The sequence below is a fragment of the Arachis duranensis genome, chromosome 5 (assembly GCF_000817695.3).
Source record: "Arachis duranensis cultivar V14167 chromosome 5, aradu.V14167.gnm2.J7QH, whole genome shotgun sequence".
NCBI lineage: Eukaryota > Viridiplantae > Streptophyta > Magnoliopsida > Fabales > Fabaceae > Arachis > Arachis duranensis.
The window spans coordinates 98,937,827-98,948,248 of NC_029776.3; the positions used below are offsets into that span (position 1 = coordinate 98,937,827).

At 28.9% G+C, this 10,422-nt stretch overlaps 1 protein-coding gene across 1 annotated transcript in view; it reads left to right on the plus strand.

Moving 5' to 3' along the window:
- Window positions 1-6,930: 6,930 nt before the first annotated feature.
- The window catches only part of LOC107490971 (uncharacterized), a 23,702-nt gene continuing 20,210 nt past the window's right edge, over window positions 6,931-10,422 (plus strand). The window contains exons 1-11 of the mRNA XM_016111766.1: window positions 6,931-7,086; window positions 7,188-7,455; window positions 7,558-7,654; window positions 7,768-7,895; window positions 8,016-8,100; window positions 8,197-8,329; window positions 8,420-8,577; window positions 8,671-8,794; window positions 8,875-9,057; window positions 9,145-9,207; window positions 9,290-9,461. Of these exons, the coding sequence (XP_015967252.1) occupies window positions 6,931-7,086; window positions 7,188-7,455; window positions 7,558-7,654; window positions 7,768-7,895; window positions 8,016-8,100; window positions 8,197-8,329; window positions 8,420-8,577; window positions 8,671-8,794; window positions 8,875-9,057; window positions 9,145-9,207; window positions 9,290-9,461 (1,567 nt within the window). The remainder of the gene's footprint in view (window positions 7,087-7,187; window positions 7,456-7,557; window positions 7,655-7,767; window positions 7,896-8,015; window positions 8,101-8,196; window positions 8,330-8,419; window positions 8,578-8,670; window positions 8,795-8,874; window positions 9,058-9,144; window positions 9,208-9,289; window positions 9,462-10,422) is intronic.

Here is a 10,422-nt window from a genome sequence, read left to right on the forward strand (position 1 = left end):
TAGTCTCTTATTTTTTCATTTATTCTACATCACTATTCTTTCATTCTCTCAGTTATTAAAACTTTATTCTCTTTCATTATTTCAATTAATTTTCTTCTTCTGTGCCTGTTTCCTCATTCTCTCATTTATTTTTATTTTGATTCTTTACATCAATATTTATTTTCGTCACCTAACAAATACTAAAAAGGTAAAATTTAAAATGTAAAATTTGAATCACAGCAAAAAAGGTATATTTTTCTCATCTTCTTCAATTGCCCTCTCAATTCTCTGATTCTACTTTTTCTAATTTTTTTACCTTCATATTCTGACTTGAAAGTGGAGATTATAGGGTATATTTTTTAGCAATAAGGTGGTTCATATCAGTACCTGATGGCTTTAACCTTTAGAAAAGTCGTTGCAGTAGAAGGATGCAATTTTGGTGATGAACAAAGTGGAGGATGCAATGTTTGTCGTGCATGCTAAAACTATAGGAGTTTCTAGGCATTTTGTAACCGTCTGACCCCAAGTTCTGTGAGATAAGTATTACTGTTGACAGATCTGCCATTCGTTTTGTTAGATTTGGGATTTGAAAAATTAATCATTTAGAATCTTTTTGTTTTGCAATTTGATTGACTTATTGATTCAATATTTTTGTTTTTGTTTTTCTTTTTTTATAGATTTAGAAATTTGTGGTTGAGATATTTTGTTTGCTATATGAAATTTAATGGTTTAACAAAATTCTCTCATTTTCTTCCTGACTTTTAATTTTATCTCTTTCATGATTATTCTACTATTCCTTCTTTCAGTTGCTGAAATAGCATTTTTTTTCTAAATTTTGGAACATTATTTTTCCCTAATAAATATACTTTAGAGATGTGAATAAGAAGTTCAGGAATTAGTACAAAAAAAATTATTGGAGCAAATTTTTTTTTTTAAAAATGGTGCAATTTGAAGATAGACTTTTCACATTACATGTTTGTGATTGGTAATTAGTTGTGCTTTTTTATTTTTTTTTCCCTTTTTTGGTGCTTATGTGTGCGCTTGACTATATCTATATTCATAAACTAGATAATTAGGGAATGTTGTGAATTTTGGAGATTTAGTGGACCGGTTGATAGAAAAATATTGTGTTGGATTATTATCTATAAGATATAACTCTGATTTTTCTGTATTTTATATGTTATAGTGATCTTAGTTAAAGAATTTAGGCTGCCATTATGCATGCAACTTTCTAAAAAAGTAACCATTTATGTTTCTAAAATGAAATAAGATTAAGAAGTTCTTAAAAGATTTGCTCATGTGATTAATAAATCTGATATGATAGAATCTTTGAGCAATTAAGTGGGTAAGAAGATTCTATATATCTGCCTTTTGTTTCTTATATGTTTTTGAAGAGTTGTGTGCTAATTCTGGTTTGTCTATACATTGTGTTTTGATTTTTTTTTTTTCATTTAAGGTATCTAATTTTGGTTTTAAATCATTTTGATTATTATATTATTTAATTAGCTTCAATGCTTATTACAGAAACATTTACACCATAATTTTTCATGATTCTGGATTAAAAAAAATGCATAAGCTATCTCTCACATATCATTTCTTTACTTTCTCACTAATTGATTTATTTTACGCTTTAAATGATAATTGTTAATTTCTCACCACTAATGATGGATCTATACACTCTTTTTTCATAATCATGCTAATTGACATGGAAATATAAAATATACAGCAGATTTTGTAATCGACACTCCTCAATTAAAATGGAAGTTACAAATGGTTATCCTTTATGGTAAAGTGGATGAAGCAGGGTTTGCTTCTTAAGTCTTCTGTGATATGATGAATGTCAATTTGTGTTATTATTGTGTATACTATATTTCCAGTAGCTATAAAACTTAAATTTTGATGTTGGAATGCATATATGGTGTTTGTTGATTTGATAAACTGAAAATGAATTTAGCACATGTATCTTTAGCACCTTAATCCATGTTGTTTATCATCTTAGTTCCACCTTTTTCCATACCTCTCTTGGATTTTATGTTTGCTTTAGAATTTATAATTTATCTTCATGTTATTTTTGGTGTGTTTACTATTTAAATATATATTTTTTTTGTATAATTTAGTTGAACCATACATGTCATTTTACATTTTGCCAAGAGACATTTTGTTTATAACAATCTATAGAAATCAAATTTATCCACTATCTGCTTATTTGGATTACAGGTTTGGTTTGGTAGCAAGCTTATTCTAATTTTTTTTGGAAGGTTTAGTTTGGTAGCACTTACCTTTTTCAGACTTGGATGCAGGAAAGTTGTAATTTTCAATCCTTTTAAACGATTTGCTATACAAGTGATACAAATGGAATCCCAAAAAAGTACTTTGAGAGGCTTCTCAACTTCAATCCATTAGGAATTAGTCTGTGTATATAGATTAAATTTGTTGTATCATCCATTTTTTGTTGTAAATCTAATGAGAGACCAATGTTATTTCTAAAGTTTATACAATATATAAGTAAATTGTTGTCATATTAAGTAATTGTTACACGAAAATTAATATTTTAGTTTGAATCTACTTATTAATAAAATGGAATACCATGCTTTTGTGTTTATTTTTAATATGGTCAGTGACATTTTGATCAGTTTCATTTTATTTAAATCTACCTATGATTTATATGCGCTCTAATCATTATTTTTTAAACCAAACAAATTATTTCATGCATGTACTATATATCTACCCAATAAATTCTACTCCTCCATCCATATGTGTGTGCGCACTGACTAATGAGGCATATGTGTTATAGATAATTATATTCAAAGAATTATATTTAATTTCAATCTAATTTCCAAATGCTTTAGTTTTTGTATTATTTAATCTCTTTTTGATTGACAACATTGAATATTTAAATATTTTAATTTATTTTAAAAAAATTAAAAGGTTTAATTCATCATTCTAATAATCTTTTTCGGTTTTCAGTAAATTTTTAAACGTTCTCTAATAATTCAATCTCATATTTAATTCTTCTCACATTGCATTTTTTTTACCAGTTCTTTTTATCAGATTGAAATAAATAAAACAAATTGAATACATATTTTAGTACTCTAATAATTATGGTTGTAATATTTAACAAATTATTTATATTTTGTAATTTATCTTTTTAATATTTTAAAAAATAATACATATTTATCATCTAATTCTTTTAACCTTTATAAAAATAATTAATTTTATAAATCATGATGCATTATGTGTTTTACAATGCATATTATCAATATTTCAACGAAGCAATAATTTTTTATGGTAGCTAATTAATTTGTTTTATTATTAGAGCAATAATTTTTTCAATAACTTATTTTATGTTTCATTCCATTTTCTATCCTTCATTGCTTTGTTTATATAATTATATTTCTATCTTCACAGCAAAAAGAAGACTAACTTTTTCAAATTGCATTTAAATACGCATGGTAACTATCATTTATGATGCACTTCATAATCATTGCCTACCTACTCTGCTAATCTCTGTTAATAAGTATATCATAATCATTGCCTATAGACTCTACCAGCCTTTGTTACTTACAACCTCCATTTTTCATTCCAAACCAATCATGTACTCTACAATATATTTGATATCAATTAATATACCCATGTATGCTTTATAGGGATTTTGCATATATTCATACTGTACACCTTTTTCCTCTTCGATTATATCAATTCTTTTTTCTCCCGTGCCTTATCCATTTTCAGGTATTGGCCATTATCTCATACAAAGGCCACTACTACACATTTTTATTAAATGCAATCAGATGTCATTAATACAACAAGTTGTTGTTATCATGGTTTCATCCTTTAAAATGTCCACTATCTAGCAGAAAAGTATTACATTTTATCATTCATTTTCTTTATCCAAAAGTTCATTCACTCTCTCTGTCTTTCTTACGATGTATGGTAACTACTTTGAGGCTCCTTCTTTCTTTCTTGAGATCAATCCTGATACGGTAATATACTATTCCTTAGTCCATATCTTTAAATCTATAAATCTATCAATTACTTCTTACTATTGAATAGCATTTTTATTTTTTTTAAAGATATTTCTGTCATCATCTTGAAGTTATATTTAGCTTTTATCATGTACATTCAGGAAATTGGAGAAATTCCTACACTTTTTTGTAGGAGCTTCCAAGATGTTATCTCCAACTCTTTGATTTTTATTGATGCTAATGGTGATGGTATAGACATAACTATTCAAAAAGGTAATCGTACCGCCATGATTGTTCGAGGATATAAACAACTTTTGGAGAGATATCGTCTTAATCATGGTGGTTGGCTGAAAGTGAAATATGTTGGTCGTGACAAATTTCTTATTGATCAAGCATTCGACCACAACATGCATATAGTTTCCAACTATATAGTTCCTTTGAAGTCTTTATTGGACAAAAATAACTATAACTTTAATGATATCAATCTTCCTGCAAGTGAACATATTTCTCCATTATGTGATGTTGGCCCATATGTTCCTTCATATAATCAACCCTTCTTTTTTCCAAACCCGTCTCCTGACATCTTTATGAAATCGTTTCTATATCCTAATAATGGAAATGGATTATTCATGTCATCAACAGTGTGCAAGGAACTTCCTATCACTATTCAGAGTGATATGTCAGTCATGAAGTCTTTAAGATTTTCCATAGGAGATATGAATTGTTTATTAGGCGATTTCCAGAAGCAGGATGTAGCCAAAACTCAAGATAATGTAAACATTTATCAATTTACTCCATCTGCAGAAGTAGTAGACGAGAATAATGCTATATCTTTAGAAGGCATGCCTGCTACATTAGATCAGTTGGAAGTAACAGTTGCAGACAATCATTCGAATCTTCACTCAGGTAACCTATTTCCTTCGACTCCCTCAAATCCAACTGCTTTGGTTTATTCTATTGTTAAGGTTGTAACACGCTACCAGGCTAATCACTATGCAATGGTATGTATTCTGACCAAAGTAACCAGCTTAAAATTTGGTCCAATACAATTTTTTTTGTTCTTTTTGAATGCCTTAAGTCTTACCTTTTCTTTTATTTCTAATTTCTCAGCTGCTGCCAGCAAAATTTGCAATGAAGGCTTTTCCGTCTAAGCTTGATAAGGTCAAGGTTAAACAGCGTTGCGGTTTATTTTGCATGATGAAACTTAGATGGCATTCTGAGAGGCATAATGGGGTATTTATCACTAAGGGTTGGTCCAGATATTGCAAGAGAAGTAAATTGAAGGGTGGCAGTGTTCTTAGGTTTAGTGTGTCTTCTAAGGATGAGACTGTAATGAGTATTGCTATACTCCGTCGTTAGTTTAAATAACTTTCTATCTGGGCTATTATGAATTTGCAATATGTAGTCTTATGTAAATTTTGGCTTTTACCTCAGCTCATCAAGTTAAATGTTACGTTCCAGTATAATCTGAATATCATGTTTATATTATCATATATTGCTTTTTGTCACAAATGTTATACCTTTTTCTACCTCTCTATTGCAAAACCATATAGTTATTCTCTCAAAATCAAATTTTATATGAGAATATTATCATTTCACCATGAAATTAATCCACAAAGATAGGAGATCATAACTCCTATTTTATTTTGCAATGCTTTCTAGGTGCCTTTGTCTAATAATATTTGTTAATTATTAAATTATTTATGTTATTTTTGTGCATGCCTTTTGTCCCGGTTTTAGTTTGGTGCAGACATTCAATTTTGGTTGGAATTTAATTCATTAAATTTGGAACCTTTAGAATAGACTAAGATATGTTATTAGTGTCTAAAAAGCTTTCATGTTTAGAACACATTCAGTTTATTTTAAGAATAAGTGTTGGATGAATGACTTCCATTTGCAATAAAAGTATTTGCAGGGACATTTAATCTAACATGACCATCATAAGTTTGATAGCAATATCTAATTTTGAACTTTTCCAAAGGACCAAACGTAATCTGTTTGCATCAAGTCATAATTCTATTCACCTAATATTACTAATTGAATAAGTAATATCCAATTATAAATTTAATCTTACTATAATCTGCAAAATCTTTTTGTTTATATCATGTTAGATCTGTAATATTGGTTTTTATTTTTCAAAAAAAAAAACTATCATATTTAGAAGACATTCAGAATATCAGAATATATTTATTAAGAATAAGTGTTCAAGGATATTCAGGGTGTCATAAATGCATTCAATATATATGACTAAATTAACAAGTAGTATTGATTTATAATTGTAATATAACTAACATAATTAGATTTTGTCTTCAAAGACCCACTAATATTATGCATGAAACATATTAATTGATATAAATGCAATAAGTATGCCGAAGGTAACATGTAATACCCTCTTAAAACTGGATTAGAAGTAACTTTTTCAATGTCTAATGAATTTAAGACTCAAATTATATCATATATGTAGCAAGTATGAAAAAATCTCATTTAAGATGCCTGATCAGACAAGTTGTTCTTACTTCCGGTAATTTTTACCTGAAATTTATTGCATGGTTTCTCTTATTGCTCACCATTTCAGCTTAAAGATTTTAAATAATAATTGATATGGTTCTCATTTTGGTTTAAAAATTTAATGTGTTTGATGAGTTCCTAGGTGATGTGCTCCTCATAAGCTTCATGGCCAACATGCATTGGTCAAATTGAACTTTATGTTACCATTTCAGAAAGCTAGAATTAATGTTGTAATTAATATTCTGATACAAAGTTTGTGTTATTCATTATTAAGTGCATTAAAGTATTGTTCACCATCTACCATTTCTATCTTACCAGAAATACCTTCTTATTAATGTCTTCATATACCTCCTCACACGATATAAAGTCTTTATCACCTCTCAATCCTTATATATATTAGTCTTTCTATTACCTTGCGTAATATCCAAACTCATTATATAATTTTATAGTTAGTAGCTTTTGTTCTCATCATACACAAATGGCTACTTCATTCAACATGATTAAGGATCTTGATATTGCTGTTGCTAATCAAGTTTGGCGTATCAAAGTGCGTGTCATCAAAATATGGTCTATTAATTTAAGCGAAGAGAAGTTCAGGAGACCTAACTTAGAGATGGTTGTTATGGATGAATTAGTAAGTTTTATTTGTCAGATTTTATTACATTCAAATATGTATATAATAGACCAATTATGCTACATGCTGATTTGTTGCTATCTATTTTGTTTATTTCCCAGGGTGATCGGATACAATGTTCTGTAAGGAATCCTTTGAGGAGATTATTTGAGCAGGAGTTAGTTGAGGGCAATGTGTACTCTGTTGCTAACTTCTCTATTGAACTTAATGATCAAAAGTACAAGCCAACCAATCATACTCTGCGTGTGTTCTTTAAAAGGGAATCTCAAATTCGTGTGTTAGTCGATATTAATTTCCCAAACAATATTTTTCACTTTGTGCCCAATGAAATGATACTTAATCATGATAATCCTCAGTCTCACTTGATAGGTACATACAAAATGTGATAATTGTTTGTATTTTTTTTACTAATGTTCGTATAAAATTAATCAGTAGGAATATGAGTTTTTCATTTATTTTTGTTTAATGTAGATGTTATTGGGTTGTTGACTGGAAAGGGTGATATAATAGAGTTCAGTAAGAATGGAAAGAAGTCCATATACATGGTTATTGAGCTTGATGACATGCAGTATGTATTTTATATTTTCTTTTTTTTCTTTCTACATCTATTTCCTGCTTTCTGTTTTTGATTTGAAAATTTTCATATATATTTTTTTTGTCATTACATGATTGGATTTATAGATCTAAGGGTAAGATAAGGTGTACATTGTGGGAGGAGTTTGCTACTCAACTGGTGAAGCATATGGAGCAGTACCCTAATACTGAGTTCATTATTATTGTGCAGTTTGCCAAATTTAACCTGTTCAAGGGTATACATGTTACATCATTGTCTTTTTTATTAAGTGTTATCTTTATTTATTAACGTGTTTTTATTACTTCTTTCCTATTCTGTTTCATTTAATTTCTAATCGTGTCATGCTGTGCTTCAGGAACCATGGGCATATCTAATACAAACTACAACTCTACCTTATACATTAACGCTGATCTTAAAGAAGTTAAGGAATTTAGACAAAGGTATCGATTTCACTTTTTACTTTTTTGTTACTTTCGTTGCAAATGGTAATGGATATGCTCATTTTCCCAATTTTACATACCTTTTTTTTTCATTAGGTTTATCATGGGTAATGACAAGCCATCTAACCAGCTTTCTCAAATTGCATCTGATTCATTGATTTCCCTTGAGCAAGATCTTATTAACCATACTCCTTACAAGTCTATAAGCGAACTTAAGGAGAGCACTGAGGTTGTAATAAGTATTCTATCATTCATCTTTATGAACTCTAAATCTTTAATATTCTTTAATAATTTGTTGTGGTCCATTTTTTATTATCAGGGTGGAATATTTGTTACCATTGGAACTGTGATTTCTATTGACACTAGACTAGGTTGGTGGTACAAAGGGTGCAAGATGTGTTTTCATTCACTTAAAGAAGATGAGAATTCATATTATTGCCATGAATGTGATATTTATCCTAATACTCATGTTCCTCGGTAATATTTTTGTTTTAATTCAATTCCATTGTTTTAGACTAATTTTATCAACAAGATACCATGCTAACATGTTACCATTTTTACACATATTAGTTTCTGCATTCAAATGAGAGTATCAGATGAGACAGACTCTGCTTCATTTATTGTTTATGACAAGGAAGCCTCCAAATTTCTTGAGATATCTGCTTCTGAGCTTCGTTTGAGACAGATATCAAAGGTATAATAAATTCTCATAGTATTGTTATTCTCTTTATATATTTAGTTTGTTATCACTATGTATTCCATTCTAAATTATAGGGTTGCGGCAAGGATGAATTTCCCGTTGAGATTAATTCATTTAGGGGTAAGAAGTTTCTATTCAAGATTTCTGTGAAGCTTGATGATATCAATGCTTTCCAGCCATGCAAGATTACTGTTTTGAAGTTGACTGAAGATCCAAATCTGCTCACTTCTTTTTCTTCCAAGTACAAGACATTTGATGTATGCAAAGTAATATAACTTATTTATGCAATCAGTAATTATTTTTTATTTTATAATCTTTATTTTAAATTACTACTTAAAATACAGAACACCCCAATCGAAAATACTGAGTTGCAGAGTTTGCAAACTGATTCTACTGATAATTCTAAGGTATTATCTAATAGTAATGGTCTCCTCTTTATAATAGCAATATCTAAACCAGTTTCATATTTTAGTACAATTATAATTTCAGGAGATTAGTTCACAGTCTTGCGAAATTATTTCTCTTGATGGCAATGATGACTTTGTAACTCCTAAGAGAGGTATGATAGCTGGTGTAACGGCAAAAAATTTGCTGGACATTTTCCCGGATAATGCCACTACTTCATCATCCAAATGCCGGAAGCTCTCCAAGGAGTCTGATTGTAGCTTTGTCAAAGAGCATGTTGATTAATCACGAGGGTTCCAACTATATTATTGTTGTTGCTATGTATTTTGGGTTAATCTAATGATTTTATTGTGTGTTTTTATTTAAATTAAAGGCCATGGATAGCTCATGTTTCCAATTAGTCTAATTGGAACTAATAATAAACTGAGTTTGTGTGCCATGTGTGTCAGTAGTTGTTTCTGTTTTTTTGTTAAAGTTTATGTGTAGGTGTCATGCTTTGTCTTTATGTCGAATAAAATGGATTGTAATTAGGCTATGCCTTCATTATGTATCCTACTTTTAAAGTGAGTTGAATGATACCACATTTACTCAATGGTATGGTTTTATACCTTGAATAGTTATTTATATTAGTAGTAGTTTATCTATAAATTTTAATCTTACTTATACCAGAAATTTCACAGTAATTCCCTCTCATTTATATATGGATAGTAGTTTTATACTTTGATTTTTTCTTTATAACTCACCCTTATTAAATTAGATAATTTTGATCATTGTTCTCATTAAATAATCTTTTAGTTTTTAGCTTAAACAACTATGTAATACAGATAAATAGAATAAATTTGAACCATCAAATGAAGATTTTAGTGTTTAGCAGAATTTGCTTATTCAGTCATCCAATATAGCCACTTACTCTATTCCTGACACTGTTCTTCAGATCCTTCATTTGCTAAAAACTGAGGTTATGACTATTCATGCATTTGCATTGACAATTTTAACTGGAGATAATAATTTAGCAATCACTGCATTAAAAAAGAAAATGGATAACCTGTGAACTAAATTTTTATTTTTATTATTATTTTCAGTATCATAATTTCTATTTGTTGGATAAAAAAAAACAACTTCTCAAAGATATCCTGATCATCAAAGTACTCATTTCAAGATATGTTAACAATGAATATTATGTGGCACATGAGTATAATCTTATTTTCATAGCTTTA